This window comes from Dromaius novaehollandiae, chromosome 21 (assembly GCF_036370855.1).
Source record: "Dromaius novaehollandiae isolate bDroNov1 chromosome 21, bDroNov1.hap1, whole genome shotgun sequence".
NCBI lineage: Eukaryota > Metazoa > Chordata > Aves > Casuariiformes > Dromaiidae > Dromaius > Dromaius novaehollandiae.
In genome coordinates, this window is record NC_088118.1 from 1,628,116 (window position 1) to 1,645,128 (window position 17,013).

Here is a 17,013-nt window from a genome sequence, read left to right on the forward strand (position 1 = left end):
GCATTAAAAAACTTCCCTGTGACATGATGATGATGATGAATCACAGCATACCAATAGCAACACAGAGACTGCTTGGAGATTATCACACGCGGAGCCCTGACTGGAGGCGGCGATTTGCGGTTATCCCACAGTCACGTGCCTCGCTACTGCACGTCAAAGGTAGGAAGACCAGGACGACGAGCAGCAGCCAAAGCCTCGCCACTGCCTAGTCTGAGAGCAGTTTGCATTCACTGCGAGGAGGCAGAAATCCAGACAACAGTCACCAAGGCTTCTTGAGTCTCCTGCATGCAGGAACCCAACTGCACCAAGCTGAGCCGACGCCTTCCCCGGCAGCACAGCCTACTTACTAACAGCCTACCAGATGGGTTTGCATCCTGGTTTTAAGTGTGACAGCCCCCACCTCCAAAACTTCAACGCAAAACATGCTCCCTTGACTCCAGCTCGTCCGTACACCAACCACAGAAACTAAGTCCGTTCTCTCACAGGAGGGAACATCCTCTGCAATTTAAATTAGAGACATCGCCCATCCTCCAGAAGAGGATGTACTCCTTAAAAACCTAGGGAGGAAAAAAGTCGGCTTACTTCTAGCATTTCTTCAGTCTTGCCTCAGCTGGTACTTGCAACAGTGGGAGAAGGGCGATGTTCTGCCAGGAACTCAGACACCACCTTTTTGGGTTACTATCTAATAAAAGAGCTCCAGATAGACTCTTAAACATGCTGCCATTACGCAGAACTAGTTAAAACTTGTCCCTAGCTTTGTCTGTTACCTAGCCATTACTTAAAACTCCCAGGAACTCAAAAATAATAGGCAATCAGCTTGCAAGAAATTAAGACAGTCTAGCAGGAGGATCACTGGACTTGGGCAGTAGCCATGGACCATGGATTCTTATCTCCATTTTGAGAGAAAATGAAGGCAAAGTTAATAGTCATGTCCCGGTGACGCACAAAAAGCCCAATACATGCAGTGCAATGGTTTGAATAGCCATTCATAAATAAGAGAGGGCTTAACATTTACAGCACTGAATTACTTGAAAGAGCAGCAGTCCAACCGCCATAAAAATATTCGCAGGTAAGCGTACGCTCAGCAGCTGGGCTAAGCCACCAGCACGCTGCAGCTAACAGAAGGGAAGAAACGAGAGCAGCAGAGAGAGCGTTTAGCATCGCACAGCAGCCACGAAGGTGCCTCGCCTCCCCTCCCTTCTCCTCCCCACCAGCTTCCAAGGACCTAAGCGTAACTTCCAAAACGCACGGGAACACAAAGTACATGCTCCACAGCGCATTCACGACGTCCCCTCTGTTAACATACACCGATCAACTCTTACGAAATAACATGGCGTTAAAAACAACTCCCATGTCTGAACAGAGCTGGAATTCTAATGAAGTCACTTGGATGATTTATAAATGGAAATTGTGTGGAAAACAATCCATTCAATAGGTCACTCGGAAGATTTTTAGAACAAAAACAGAAAAGAGTTTCTTGTGAAACACCAGAAGAGACAAAGGAAGGGGGGACAGAAGGCAGGAAACAGAAAAGGAGAGATGTAGCAAGATATCCTGCAGGTGCCCAATTAATCCTAGGCAGAGAAACAGCTCCAGTTCCTGTCCAGCTATCAGAATAGCTCTCTCTCTCACAGAGCACAAGATTCCAACTTTGCATAACCAGGGCTGAATGTAAATTGCTGGCTTGGTTAATACATAAACTGTCAACTGTTCCTTTCTATTTCATTAGTTCCAGCAGAGACCATTATGAATACAGGCCTCCTGCCCTTTAGGATGATTAACATTCCCTTTCGTTAGTGTCCCCAACACTGCTGACCCACATTCAACTTGTGAAATTCAGTTATATGTAAACTGCAATCTTCTGTGTCAGCAAGACGTGCCAGACCATTGCAGCGACGCGCACACAGCACACTCTCCTCCGGGCTGTAAATAAACGTATCCACCAATTTCAAAGTGGCTACAAATTCTAGGTCTATTAATACGAGGAGGAGCACCAAAATACTCTCTGCATTTCTTTTTCTGGGAAAAGGGGACATCGGTCAGGAGTCCTCGAGCCTTGATACCTTCAGATATCATAGCAAAGTCCACTCAGCTTTGCAAACGCCATAGGAAAGAAAAAACAGACTCCAATGCCTTATCAACAGACTACCTGTAAATTCACAAGCAGCAATTCAGCAAGTCTTCCAAGCTCTTAATTTCATCTTCAGCGTGATTTAAAAAGCCAGGATACAATATTTTTAAAGCAACAGCAAGTTTGCACTGGAATTCCTTGTGAGACATCGGAGGAGCGTGGTTCCGAGGAGGTCATGACGAGCAAACCAGCTTTTCTCTTAAGAGAATGTGACACAGGGTCAAGTTTGCTCAGGGATTTGACAGCTATATTTGAATGCTGCCCGGTTCTTCTGTGCAACCACTACAGGAAGGGATCGTCTCTGGAAGGGGCTGCCGGCACACTGAACAATTCTGCTAGGTTTTATATAGTCGAAGAATTCTTTCAGATTACTAAATGGAGTCATTCCACAGAGGTTTGACTTTCTTCTAAGTCACTGCCACTAAGCCAAACCGCTAGAAGTATCGCTGCAATGAAAACAGGCCCTCGGTAGCTCTATTTTGTACTCTCAATGCCGTTTCAAAAAAGGACTTCCCAGACAGATGAGGCCCTTCCATCTTACGTTACATCAGGACCTCCCCTCCAACCTCAGGCTGAGTCCCGGAGCTTGAAACACAGCTCTCCTCTCCCTCCTCACTCCTGTCCCAGAGGCGGCAGTGACAGCCCCTGCCGAGAAGGCGATGTACTGTAACGACAGTACGCAAGACTGCAGGCGGGAGGAATCCACTTTCTCGCACTCCTCTTCGCAGGGTGGATTCTAAAAGAAACCCGACCTCAGAGTTCAGAAAGTTTCCAGGTCAAGTTTCAGCTCCCAACTATTCCACCTCAGCCTTTCAGGCCCTGACCACTCACCCAACGTCACAGACGACAGCTGTTCTGCGCACCGGCATTCAGAGTGACGACATCTCCCTCGCTCGGCTGAAGGAAACCGGTGAGCAGGTAAAAGACCACCACTGCAGTAACTCACACACTCCACTAGGCCCGGGGACAGGAGACAACTACTAAACCAACGTCCACCAAAAAATAGCTGTACTGCCTCCTAAAGAAGAGAAAAGTTCAGTAACTTCAGAGCGGGAGGTGCAACTAAACTGCTATTTAACAAAGCACGTGAATTATCATTCTGGAAAAAAATTAAGTCTAACATCATCTTCCATCAAAAACAATACACAAATTCCAGCTTCAGTCCTGTCTGTTTTGGACGTTATTTCCAGACATACTAAAGTTACATTTGCGTGCATTTTGCCACCCTTCAGAAAACTCTCCCAGCTATTCAAATGCAGAAAAACCCCCAAACAAAACAAAAACCCCCAGACAGTCTCTGCTTCAGTATTTTACGCGCTTCAGAGTTAACACCCCTCAAAAGAAACCTTGACTCAACTAGGAAGGCTGAAAACAGGAACTCAGCTTGTAATTAAAGGACTGATCTCTACTCCAGAGGATCAGTCTTCTGCATTTGAAGCAGCTGAACTGTTATCACCCCTGCCTCTAATCAGCAAAATTCAGCTTTATAATGGGGAAAACGATGGCCAAGCCTCACACAGTAACAGCTGAAGCGTGGGTTAAATTGTAACATCTTGCACTTGAAGGCACAGAAACAGACATCAACTTTTACAATACATGCAAATATAACTAAGCCAATACTGAAAAGGACTGTCCAGTAGATGTCAAATAACTGATTTTTAAAAAGCCACTGAAGTGAATTTTACTCAGTTGTCAGCAAAAGAAAACAAAATTTCAACAAATAAGAGTAATTTTGGACTCACACTAATGTTTCAAAGTAACGTGACTTTAAAATCCACATGGCAATTAAAGCACGCAAGCCAAACCATTCTTAACAGGCTCCATCTGCAGCGCGTCCAAGTTGCTACTACAGTAGCCAAGACCACGACAGTAGCGCAAGAGAGCGCGATGTAGCTAAGCCCTGCCTGAGCATCACGTCCTCAGGCTCGGCTTCCGTCACGACTTCCAGCCTGCAGCGGTTTCCAGAGAACGCTTCGGTACTGTCGCCAGCAGCATGTACTGGCACATGCAGCAAGACAAACCATCGCGAAGAAGAGGGTGCAACAAACAAAATCGAGACTATCGCAGTGCTATTTTTGTTTCCGCACGCATCCCCGGACGTATTCCCCCAACTAACAAAGCAGATAAGGCAGGCGACCCAGGAATGAAACCCACGCCTCAAGATACGCGCGCATTAGAACTGCTTGGTCAGTAAGTCCCTTTCTCCTCTTTATTCCTTGAAGTTTACTGCATGGCCCTGAAAGACTCAAAAAGAATAGTTTTTTAAAATTAGAGGAAAAACTGTCTTTAAATTAAAGCTATCAGCATTACCTTTTAAGTGAGGCGCTACCCGCACCTCCTACAAAGCACCCAGCTGTTCCACCTGCACGTATATCCACATAAAACCAGACGAATCAGGATCAAATTCACCACATAATCACCAGTAATAAAAACAAAGCGTTCAGGACTTTCACTCACGAGGACGTTATTGAGCCCCTAGCCAGAGAGAGCGGCACCATGACAACTGCCACCGGCCATGCCTCCGCTCTCCGAGTTCGCAGCTGAGGCGACGCAGAAGCAGCGTTTCCAGCAACTCCTTACCGGCACCGGCACCACGCCGCGCCAGACCACCAGGCCCCAGGGAGCCGACGGCCGCTCCGGCAACAGGTCCAGCCCCGGCCGGCCCGGCCTGGGGACCGACCTTCCGCGGGGCGCTCGGGGGTCGATCCCCACGCGCGACCTGCCACGCAAAGCGGCCGCCCCAGCGGAGCCCGCGGCTTCACGCGAGTCGCGACGTCCCCAGCCGCGTCGCCCGGGCAGAGCCGCTCCACGCGCCGTCCCGAGTGGGGCCGCCCGCGGGGCAGCGCGCCCGCGGCACCCACGGCCCGTCCCGGTCCCGAGTGGGGGCCCCGCGGGCACGGGGCAGCGCTGGGCACCTCGCGCGGCCCAGCGCGTCCGGAGCGGCGCCGGCCCGCGGCCACGAGGCAGCGCTCCGCGCCGCCCCCGGCCCGGCGCCGCCGCGAGTGGGCACGGCGCCCGCCGCCCGGCCGCGAGGAGGCCGCGGCGCCGCCGCCGCCCGGCTGCGCGGAGCCCCGCGGCCGCGGCGGGCCCCTCACCTTGGCGCGGGTCACCAGGTGCGTGGCCAGCTTCACCACGGCGAAGTTGCCCTTGCCGATGGTCCGCTCGATCTCGTAGTAGCCGATGCGGGCGGGCCCCGGCGGCCGCGGGGGCGGCGGGGCCGGGGGCAGCCGCGGGGCCGGAGGGGGCCCCCCCGCGCCGCTCGCCGCCGCCGCCGCCGCCGCCGCTGCAGCCGCCGCCGCCATCTTGTTGCGAGGAGCAAACCCCCCCCTCGGGGCTGCGGCACCGCGTGAGCTCATCCGCGCGGGGGGGGGGGGGAAGGAGGGCGGCTGCCATGGCAACCCCGGGGAGGCGGGGCGCGTGACGCCAGCGGCGCCGTGACGCAGCGCGGCGTCAGCGCCGCCGCGGCTCCTCATTGGAGGAGGGGCGGGGCCGGGGGAGCGCGGCGCGGCGAGGGAAGCCCGGCGCGGGGCGGCGGCGCGGAGGGCGCCCCCGCGCGGCGCGGCGGAGGCGGCGGGGGGCGCCGGGAGCGGGCTCTCGCTGCGGGGAGGAACCGCGGTGGCCCCGGGACTGCCGCGATCAGCACGGGCGCACGGAGCAGAGCGCCCCGCTCCTCCAGCCCGCGCTGCTGCTGGTGTTTTTCCCGGGGAGGTTTCGTGTGATCCACACTGCGGGATGCTCTCGAGGCTGTGACGCGAAGCAGGGCTTCTTGCCTCCTGCTTCCCTCGGAGCCACCAGCAACGGCTTCGTCCCCAGCTCCAGCTCCCCGTGCACAAGGAGCTCCCACGTTCCCCAGGGGATCCGTGCAGCCCCTTACGCTCCAGGAGCAGGTGTCCATGTCACGAGACTAGAATCAGTCACACGGCAAGGTCCGTAAACACCCCCAAGGGGTGACCTGAGAGTGCGTCACCCTCTTCACCGGCACAGAGTCCTCAGTCGCCAAGCCAGGGCACAGCAGGGCCACAAAACGAGCGCGTTGTCGGAGGACTGGCACAAGCGAGGCTGGCTCCCTTTGCAAGGGCGAGAGAAGAAGAGCTACCTCCATGGAGCACCCCTTGGGACAGACCGACTGCCCATCCAGTGGCAAAAACCAGACTGATGGCTCCCCGCAAAGCCGGGACCATCCCTCTTTCTCCTTCCATCCGTTCCTCTGTAGCTCTCTCTACAGCAAGCCCCAGTGCAATGAGGTACCCATGGGGTCTGCCCCTCCAGCGCGCACTCGGTTTGTGCTTGACGGAGCCGAGCTAAGGAAGCCGGGACGCAGCGCGGTCCCGCTCCCGGGCACAAAGCTCACGCCGAGAACTATCTTCCAGTTCCAGCTGCCAAATGAGAGGTTTTCCTGTCCTTGATTTTGGTTATGCGCTCAAGGAGTGTAATCGCAACAGAGGAGACATGGCTCCCTGCCGTGCTTTCCAGTCGGAAAGGTCACCTTTCCGCCCCCGCTTTCCGAAACGGGGAAAGCAACGAGGTCAGAGTTCAGCCAAATAAGGCAGCGTAACTCCCGGGCCCTGGAGGGTACAGTGGGCTTGCAACTGCAGATGACGTGGCAGAACTGAGCAACGTGGCTTACTGATGTTGATAATTTCAACCTCAGAGGCCATTTCTTCTCTCCTTGCAAGTAGGAAACATTAGGGCTGGCTGCACCTCACTTTTATTTTAAGATCTACAAATGCAAATCACTAGTTTCCTGTGCTGCTCAAAGCCTGGGCACCCTGTGGCCAGTGGGAAGAGTTACCTGCTGCAATAAAATATTACTCCGCTTTAATAGCCGGGACGCTGAGGCAAGGGCACAGTAGAGAACTTCTACACGCTTGCCTACCCCCCGTGCTGCGCGGGGCACGGCTCTGCCGGTGCGACCCGCCCGTGACGCAGCACCCAGCCCGCTGTGCCCTCCCGCCTGCTCTGCCCGGCCGCCTCGGCCTCAGCGCCACCACCCATCCCATCTCCTTTCCAAATTCCATTGCAATCCCTATTCTCTTCCATAGCACTAAAACGGGCTTTCATTTTCTTTATGTATAAAGGCGCTTTGTTCCTTTTGCAGTACAGGCAAAAGAATGCACCTTTTAGCTTTTCGGAAAGGTCTAAAACTGCCTTAAAATGCCTTCTTTCCTGAGAACAGGAATCCAGCTTTGCTAAAACACTGGAAAATCAGGGCTGCTCTGCATTCGCTCGGGCACAAAATGTTTATTCTGACCACAGTCACGGGAACATGTGACAGTGTCCTTAGAGATTCCAGAGACGTGTCACGAAATCTCAGGCCGTCTCCCAGCTGCGCCCCGGGTGGAAAGAGCAGGCAGGTCGACGGGGCGACACGGAGATGCACGTGCAGCACGTCTGGAAAGACTGACTTTGGACCAGACCACTGCCCAGGAGGACACTAAAACGCGCGTGGGTCTGCAAACAGCAGTCGGCCAAAGTACGGAGCCGAGTGTTGCAATGCCACATCTCTGTTTAATTTAGTTATCGCTAGGAGCTTACGGGAATGGAGATGGGAAAACAGAGTCTAGCGCAAAGTGGAAACAATCCCCTATCAGCACAAGTGACGGAAACCAAAACGGGCACCAGGGAACGAAGGGGAGCAGCCGGCGGCCGCGTTACGCAGCCGCCAGAGCAAGGAGCTGCGCAGGGCCGCCCCTCGGCCACGGGGCCGGGAGCTCCGAGGCCTTCGCCAGCTTCCACTCCAGAGGCTGTTCACGGACACAGACGTAGTTACAGCAGCTGACTTTCTGACCCAGAGAGGATGGGACTAACGCTGGGGCCTGATTTGCCGCTGCCCGGCGTGTGCACACAGGTAAGGCTTGGTGGCGTTTTGTGTTCCCTTCGCAGTGCCAAGACAATGAGGAGGCCGTTCTCGCTGTGCACCAAGGCGGCTCCCAGGAAGGGGCCCTCGCAAAAGCTACTTATCTGGGCAGGACGGCGGCTGGGGGGTTACTTAGCGCAGCCGGGGCCGAGGAGCTGAGAGCCTTGCCGGGATCACCGCCGCTCCGCTCGCTTTCTGGCGGCGACCTCGAGATCAGCCCTTCCCGGACGCGCGGGCAGAGCGAGGGGCCTCTGGGAAACGAGGCGGTTGGGGCGTGAGACACCGGCGACATCAAACTTGGCGGTTTTGAGATGAAACCGCCCAGAAAACCCAAACCAGCAGCTCCTGATGCCCCGCAGCTCTCCAGGCCGGGGACGCAGTCGGGGAACCCCGGGGGCGCGGGGCGACCGACCTCGGGGCCCCGCCTCGCCCCGGCGCCCTCTGCGCGGCGGCGCCGCCTCACCTCAACCTGCCCCCGGCCTCGCCTCGCCTCGCCGCCCAATGACGCCACGGGCGTCACCGCCGGGGCGTGACGTCACGGCGGCGTCCCCTGGGGGCCGGGCGCGCCGCAGCCCGGGGGCGGGCCTTCCGGCGGCGCGGCCGGAAGCGGGGCGGGCGGCGGCGGCGGCGGTTGGCGGGCGGGCGGCGGCGGAAGCGGAAGCGGCGCGGGGCGCAGGCGCGGAGGCAGCCGGGGCCGAGGAGGGAGGGAGGGAGGCGCCCGCCCGAGAGCGCCATGGAGTCGCGGGGGGAGTCGCAGCCGCCGTGAGTGCGCGGGGCCCGGGCGGGGCGGGCGGCGGGGCCGGGCCTGGCCTGAGCACACCGGGCGGGTCCGCGGAGGGGCGGCGGCCGTCCTCGCCGCGGCCTGGCCGCCTTGCTCCGGGCAGCCCTTTTCTGCAGGCCGGGCCTGCGGGAGAAAGGGCCTGCGGGAAACAAGGCTCGGGTTTGGGGCGAAAGGCTCGGGTTTGGGGCTTTTGGGGAGAAAGGCTCGGGTTTGGGGCTTTTGGGGAGAAAGGCTCGGGTTTGCGGGTTTGGGGATAAAGGCTCGGGTTTGGGGCTTTTGCAAAGCAGCAGCCGGACGCATCAGCCTCCTGTGCAATGCCGGTTGCTCTCTGGACCGACACAGCTGCGGTGCACCGTCTCCTGAAGCCGCTTAATCCCATGTAGAGCTCCCTAGTTATAACCGAGATATCATTACCCAAATAGTGAGTGATCCCCCCCGATTACTAGCGTTGATTGTGGTGAAAGAGGTGTGCTCCTGCTGGACATCCTCTGAAGTGAGCTCTCCTTTATTCTGCCAAGAGGTTGTATTCACGCCTGGCCATTCAGTCAGCAGGTATTGTCAAGAGGGTCGTCTGCAGAGCCATCAGGCATTCCTGCATGGAGTAAAATGGATTTCGTTGTCAGCTAAAAATCTATATACTTAAACGCAGCCATGAATTGTTCACTGTGAATGTCAGGAAGTGCAGTGGTTTCCAGCCAGCTGGCCTGTACTCCCTGCGTTGGCACGCTGGAGTAACTCCTGAAAGTCGCTTGTCTAAAATGTTCTCTCCACAGGAACAGAATGAGCCAGGGAGACTCAAACCCAGCAGCAATCCCACATGCTGCTGAGGATATCCAGGGGGATGACAGATGGATGTCACAGGTGAGACTGGAAAAGACAGTTGTCAGACGGGTTCATCTTTTTCAGAGGTTGGGGGCTGTTGGGAGAACGATGCGTAGGCCTGTTCTGGTCACACCTCTGATTCTGGCATCGTAACAGCTCTGCTGCCCAAACGCAGGCAGGTTGTTGGTACGTATCGTACCTGTAATGCTGGGGCAAACCAGAAGCAGCGTTGTTACGTGATCTGAAAGCTGCACTGTGAGGCAGCCTCAGAAAATACTCCCGTTGGCCCATTACCTGAGAATAATTGCCAACCCATGTGTTAAAAAACGGTGCAAAACAGTGCTTTCCAGTGTGCATCTTTGCAAAGGAGTGACCAAGCTGAAAATAGCAGAGCCGAAGTGTCTGGACTGCCGGTGTCTTGCTGCAATACTTCCTCCTAGACAGGGTAAAATAGCCAGAGGATAATCACTGGAGTGACTAACCGTGTTCTCTAATTGCTGAATTTAATGGGTGTCTGGCAGGCTCAGCTCTTACTTATGTGCAGCTCACAGAGTCAGCAAAATGCTGCTCTGTCAGGACCGAGGCTGCGTTCACGGTGGGGTTTGCACAGCCGAAGGAGCGGCCAGCGGCTCATGGGTTAACATGGAGAAGCGTGGCCAAGGACGACAGGAGGGGATGGCTCCCTTGGGGGGGGGGGGGGAACTGGTTGGGCAACTCCCTTTCTATTCTGCAGTGGAGGTGCTGATGAGGAGCTGTCAGTCAGAGCTTACCCTGCCGCTTTCTTTTACACAGCACAACAGATTTGTTTTGGACTGTAAAGACAAGGAACCCGATGTGCTCTTTGTGGGTGACTCCATGGTGCAGTTGCTACAGCAGTATGAGGTACTGTCAAAGGAAAGAAAGTTGTGTAATGATATGAAGTAGAATTTGTCTCCTTAATCACTTCTGATCCAGTAATTTATGATCCTGTGTAATATTGACAAGTCCTTCTGTTTCGTTCCGATTTTATTGCCATTCCTTCAGCTTTATTCCGCCCTGTTTCCTTAATTTCCCAGGTTTGCACTAAGCCTTTCCAGTTTACCTCTGTAAGCCATTTCCAGTCTTTCTCTGAAGTAATCTATAACTGCCTCCACTTTGTCATGCATATGCAAGCCTTTACCAGTCCCTTGAATCCCCAAGAGTATGACATTGAAATCTTTGTAGGTGTATCTTTCTTGGCCAGAATAGATTTAATTCTCTAGCGCTTATGAACTACATGTATTGGCACACGTGCTTTTTTGGTGACAGAGAAGTTAAAGACTATCTCGGAAACAAAGTTTATGTGAGGGACCAGCTAGATTATATGCGTTGCCTTAATCTGCAAAACTGTTGGAGAACAAAGCAACAAACTTGTGCTGGTAACTGAGTGACTTTGCTCCGCAAGAGTTGCGTGTAGTAGTAGTTTTCTTTCTTTCGTGATCAGGATGCTGGCTCTGAAATAGCAAATTGATTTCTGATTGCAGATATGGCGAGAACTCTTCTCACCGCTTCACGCACTGAATTTTGGGATTGGTGGAGACACAACAGGACATGTTCTGTGGAGACTGAAGAATGGCGAACTGGAGAACATTAAACCGAAGGTATAAGCAGAAAACCAAACAAGGCCGCCCTGTGCTGACTTAGAAAACGCTTCAGTGCTTGGCTGGGGCAAAATCGGTTGAGCTGTTATTCTTAAAAGCATCTTTTTACGTGAGCGATTGTTGGCACTAAGGACACATGTGGTACTAGAATGTGTTTGGCTAAACCAAAAGTATTTGGAAGATGTTTGGAGACAGAACCGTACTTCTCATACACAAGGTTTGCACTGCCGAACGTACAAATTGGAGTACGTCACCAACAAATAGAGGTGATCGTGCGGTCCTAGCGAAAATGTTGGCCAGGGCTATGTCTTGCTGTAGGCAGGTGTAGCTTGGACTTGCAGTGTGCATCTCGGGTTTGAGATGTCTTGTCAGCCCTTAGAAAGGGATGGTGAAATCCTTGATAAAGAGTTAACAGAATTAGTACAGATGTTCCTTATACTCAGTGAGGATCAGCTTTCCAGTCTGCATGTAGAACTGCATCCCCCCTGTGAGCTTCCTTACTGAAAACAATGAACTGTGCACCGAGGTACTGTGGTGCAAGGCAGTTATTCAGTGCACGCTCCAAGTAGGGGAGGAGAGTGTCACTTGTGTTTAACTCTGCATTTAACGGTTTAAAATCTTTTTTCTTTTTTTTTCTCTTCTTTAAAGAACTTCATGGTTGTGTCTGCCCCTGAGGAGCTTATAATGTTTATGCATTAACATTTTTTTAACCAATGCAGGCTCCTGCAGGAAGATGGCCGAGAGACTACATTAAAATGGAGTGGACTCTTGACATTTCTTTGGCTGACCAAAAAAGCTTCCGTAGTACTGGTTCCTAGTGTATACTGAGGGGGAAATTTGAAGCTCATAAGAAATTATTCAGAAATCTGCACAACAGACAACTGAAAGCCTCTTGCAGTCTGGGGTTATCCTTAAACCTACCTCTTAATTTAGCTTGTTGGTTGCAGGTGACCTTTTTACAGTTTTTTTTCAGTCAGCAAGACTATTACGACTTGTTCTGCAAAAGTTGCAAACCTTTTTTTCTCCTTGTAGGTCATTGTTGTTTGGGTTGGAACAAATAATCATGAAAACACAGCAGAAGAAGTAGCAGGTGGAATTGAGGCCATCGTGCGTCTGATAAATACCCAGCAGCCACAGGCCAAAGTTATCGTACTGGTATGTCTCTTGGAGCGCTGTGGAAACAGAGTGCTCTGAGGAAGACCGTATTCTCTGTACTGTATCTCTGTGATACTGGGAGCTACTCGATCGTTATGGGGGAGGGCAGTTACTCTCTTTATCATCCTCTGCTTTGTGTGCCTCTCCCCTTTTTCACTTGGCTTTGCAGAAGTCATCCCTCCAGCCCCTTCAGAGACAAGCGTTCGTTAGCAGTGTTGCTCTCCCAGTTAGAAATTTCATTGAAGAAGTCTTAAAAGGAATGAGGGTGCCCGGGTCAGAACTGGGACTGGAAATGCTAGTTTGCTTCCTTGTTGTAACAGGTTATCTGGTGCTTCTGCTATTGAGAAGCTGAGCGATGGCAACCGGTGCGCTGTCGAAACCTTATAAAAAGAGCATAAACAGAGATGATACACAGATACACATAAAAATACCAGTTGTGCTTGTAGCTCGCTTGGCTCCTTCAGTTGCACTTAAGATTAGATCTGAATGGAGAAAGTCGGATTCAAGGGATGAGTTCCCCTCATTGTAGGCATCTTAAGCCTTGAAGGGATGCCTGAATTGAAAGAGAAGGCATTAGAGCGCCATCAGAGTTGTGTGAAAGCTCTTCTTTGCCTCCTTCCTGTGTCAGGGCCTGCTACCTCGCGGAGAGAAGCCAAACCCTCTGCGGCAGAAGAATGCCAAGGTGAACCAGCTGCTAAAAACCTCACTCCCCAAACTGGCCAACGTCCAGCTTCTGGATGTAGACGTCGGCTTCGTGCACTCGGACGGCACCATCTCGTACCACGACATGTTTGATTTCCTGCACCTGACAGGAGGGGGCTACGCAAAGATCTGCAAACCCCTCCATGAACTGATCATGCAGCTACTGGAGGAGACCCCTGAGGAGAAACGAGCTGCTCTGGCCTGATTAGCTGAAATCAGTGTTAACATCATCCAGCCCATCAGATCAGTTCTGTCACTGGCACTACAGAATCCTTCTTTCTTAAAGCACTTTCCATTGTAGAATGTTACCGGATGTTCGTACCTAGTGTTTTGAGGGGGAAGGCTCACGTTTAACTGGTCTTGTACGTACAAGGGCCGGCTTGGTTGGTTTTATTGCAGGAGGAAGTTAGCTGAAGAAGAGTTTTACTTTTAAACCATTCCTCATTTAAAATGAGAACAGGACTGTCACTTTGTGCCCCTCTCTGTATTGTTGCTCTGTGGTTGCTCTAGAACCCTTTTAGCCTGTCTCTGGCAGCCCGTAGGCAGCTCCTGGCTCCCCCTTCTCGGCTGCGGGGATCGCGCTCGGTGTGTTAGCCGGTGAACAAGAATCACATTCCACTTGCAGAAAGTCAGAGCAGCTGCATTTTTCTGAACTCGGTCCCACCTTTTTTGCTAGGAGTGTTTAAGTGACGCTCGTTGCTTTCTTGCTCCTCGTTTCTGAAGCAGCGTGAAACTGGAATTCAGAAATAGAACGAAACAGACCATTAACTGGGCTTGTGTAATGCTCCCAGGTGCTTGTTCACGTGCTTATTTCACCATGCCTGCTAGCTGGGGCCCTCTTCATTCCACGTTGCTGTCTGTGTGGGCAGTCCCGTGCAGGTGCCGCTGACTGTCCTGTTCTCTGCTCCTGTCTGTGTGCAGTATTGCTGGCTTTTAACAGTTGTTCAGTTTAGGATTTTAATTACCCGGTAAACATCACACAAGGCAGTCGCTTCCTCGCTACTGTAAAACTGACATTTCATTCCTTTGAGATGCCTGTGCCACAGGGCTCTTTGCAGTGCTGTTTGTCGTTCATTTTTTAAGTATGACTGTTACATCCTTTTTTTCTAAAGAAAATCCGTACGCGTAGCCCCTTTTTGCAAGGCCTAAATCAGTCTGAAGCTTTACAGATTCAAAGGTGTATATTTCTTTATTGCTTTTGTTTTACTTGTATAAACATTTTATTCAAGCAACTACAGCCTCTTACGGTAAGAAGTGAAGTCAAGGTGTAGTCTTCTCCTGCCCTGGACACTGCCCCTCTCCGGTAGCCAAGGGAGCCAGTGTGGCGAGTGCCCTCCTACAGGGACTGCAGGTAGATTTTTTTTTTTTTTTTTTTTTTTAAATGAGGGCTGATTATAGTCTACTAATGATAATATAAAAACAGCCTTTCATTTAAAACTGAAAGGTTATCTTTTTGAAGAAGAAACTGTTTTGGACCCTAATTGCAGAGCCCTAGAGGAGTATACTTGCAGATAACATAGTTTTAAACGAACTCTGTTCTTCCTTGACTTACCTGCCAGAGCGGGAGCTTGGCAGCGCTGCGCAAACACTGCAGTGTTTCGCACTGCAGGTAGCTGATCAAGAGCTGCCAGTGCCGATCTCTGCGCTGCTTTCAGGCTACGCGGACTCTGCGGTCACGCGTGCTCGTCTCGGCAGGTAAATTGGAGAGGAACCGATACGTTTTTAGCAGGCACTCCATACCACCTTCTTCATGAGGGCTGTTTAGCTGTCCAGGTTGCTTGCTGTGCCCTACTGCAATGAAAGTACATAGGTACTGTATATAGTCTGTTTGCCCTTTTTTATAATAAAGGGTTCTGGTGTTTAATGCCGTCTATAATCTAGCATTAAGGAATACTTTTACGTCCCCACTACATTCCCCTTTTCCTGTAGATTTGATCATAGCAGGATTTCTGCCTGGATTGCATGCATAGTGTGTGTTTTGTTGCCAGTATATGTGATCTACACACAGATGAAGGAAGGATGAAGCGTTCCACTTCCCAGAAACAAAAGTGTGAGGTGTCGGAGCGCTTGTAGGAGAGAGGAGGGGTTATGGTCCTACATCCACAAACCAGACTAGGGATGCTCTGTGCCCCCAGGCTCTCCAGCCTGTGTGCTCTGTAGCTCCGCTGCCTTGCCGAATGGGCTTTAAGGGAGTGTTGTTCGGGCTTCTGACGGGAAAAGAGGCACCCTGGGGAAGCCGGGGCAAGAAAGAGTGTAGAAATAAAAAGAGGCTGGAGTCGAGCATTCTGGGGGAAAGGACTTATCCCTGCTTAGGGAGAAGGGATACAACAGATTCTGCTCCCTGCGAGCTTTTCAGGTTTCTAGGCTGTTGTGAAAAGGCAGTGTGCTAGTTCGCCCTCTACATCCCTGCTTCTCTCCATGCTGTCACCCCATTTGGTCAAAGAGATGCTAACCAGGAATGTATTCTTCAATAAAAAGCTCTAACTTCGTAACGAAACGCCTGTGCACCTGAGGCTGCGTTCAGCTGTGAGTCAGTACCTCTTGGCAGGGCGCTGGGTGGAACGAGAGAGGTTCGGCAGGTTTGTGAGTCTTCTGCAATGTGACTGAGGACAGCTCTGCTGGGTCTGCCTGCTTAAGCTTGGCTTGCTAGGATGCCGCGCTCTGTGCTTGGTTCAGTGCTCGTGGCCCTCCTCTCTGCTGCCTTAACCATCTCTGAGACGTGCTGGTGCTGCGTGAGGAGAGGACCTCTTTCTCTCCTCCGGGGCTTTAGCTCTGCTTGTTGCTGCCTAGTAGGAGACTGTCCCACTCAAAAGGAGCGTTTCTGTGAGCGGGCAGAGGGGCCTTCCCCCCTCTCTGCACTAGTGCTAGAGAGAGGAGTGCCCATCCCAGGGAGTGTGGAGAAGCTTTAGTCGCGGCTGTGGGCGCCCGATGTCTGCTGGGCTGGGCTGCCCCTGCCCGGGCAGCGTGGGCTATTCCATGGTTAGCGGTTGGCTGTGGGAGAACTGACGGACCCTTGGGGGCTTTTTCCTTGCGTAACCGATCCGGTTGCATTTTGCAGTTCTGTGCTGAAGCCTGGAACCGTGTCTGTGCTGTGGCCTGTGAGCACTGCCAGTTTCATATTTATTGCAGCAAAGAAGAAGCAAAAGCAAAGATGTGAAAGGACGGAGAGTCCTTCTCTTGTAGCTGGGGGCGGGGGGACTCCAGGCACAGGACGGGGACCTCCGGGGAGGCAAGCTTGCAGCGCGTGAAATTAGATTGCAACCTCGCTCCGCAGTGACCTGCCTAGCTGCTTGGAGGCACTGCCCTGTTACTAGTCACCGACTTGAACCTTCTCCAGAAAAAAATGTGTTTCTGCTTTGGCAAAAAATGCATCAACTGGTAGAGCTCACTCTGTTTAGTGCATATTTCAATATAAATGTAAATGTTTCACCCCACTGTGTTGCAACGCGTGTGTGTGTCTGCGTGCGTATGCGCGTCTCCCGTTCGTGCCCCCTGTGTCGGTTACTCGTTCTGTCTCATTCCTGCCGCCGGGTCCGTGGGAACGCGCGGTGGGAAGTGCTGCCTAACGAACAGAAATCGCCACTGCCCGAAACGGGGGAGCCAAGGTGGCAGCGGCCGAGCAAAACGCTTTCACCGGGTAACGGCAGGCCGCGTTCCCTCCCAGGAGTATCCGAATTCATGCTCATCTGGATCCTCACTTCTCACTTAATACCTGTTCTTAATCTTAGTCTGCTTTTTTTCTCCTCCTCTCCTTTATCCGTTGATTTAAAGCCATGCAGAGTTTAGCTTCTGTACCCAAAGCTCTAAACAATGTTTTGCAGGTGGAAGCTAACCGGTGTTTTGGCCCTAGACAGGATATTGACTTGTATCTGACTCTTGAGTGATTTATTTTTCATAGCCCTGAGATGAATAGGGAATGCACACGACTGCAAAATCAACCGTAAAG

General features: G+C 52.6%; 2 protein-coding genes across 6 annotated transcripts in view; one reads left to right on the forward strand and one right to left on the reverse strand.

Moving 5' to 3' along the window:
* SIK3 (SIK family kinase 3) overlaps positions 1–8,470 on the reverse strand; it is a 104,724-nt gene extending 96,254 nt beyond the window's left edge. For 2 of the 5 annotated variants that reach the window (XM_064524177.1, XM_064524176.1), the window contains exon 1: positions 5,227–5,506. In XM_064524177.1, the coding sequence (XP_064380247.1) occupies positions 5,227–5,487 (261 nt within the window). In that variant the 5' untranslated portion in view covers positions 5,488–5,506. Of the gene's footprint in view, positions 1–5,226; positions 5,507–8,451 lie in introns of those variants that run through there. The other 3 variants (XM_064524175.1, XM_064524174.1, XM_064524178.1) reach the window with 2 other exon arrangements.
* A 136-nt stretch (positions 8,471–8,606) lies between these two features.
* Positions 8,607–16,501, forward strand: PAFAH1B2 (platelet activating factor acetylhydrolase 1b catalytic subunit 2). Its single transcript, XM_064524180.1, has 6 exons — positions 8,607–8,750; positions 9,543–9,630; positions 10,384–10,473; positions 11,094–11,210; positions 12,243–12,365; positions 12,994–16,501. Exons 1-6 carry the CDS (start codon positions 8,722–8,724, stop codon positions 13,270–13,272), a joined length of 726 nt encoding a protein of 241 aa, XP_064380250.1. The 5' UTR covers positions 8,607–8,721; the 3' UTR covers positions 13,273–16,501.
* The last annotated feature ends 512 nt before the right edge of the window (positions 16,502–17,013 follow it).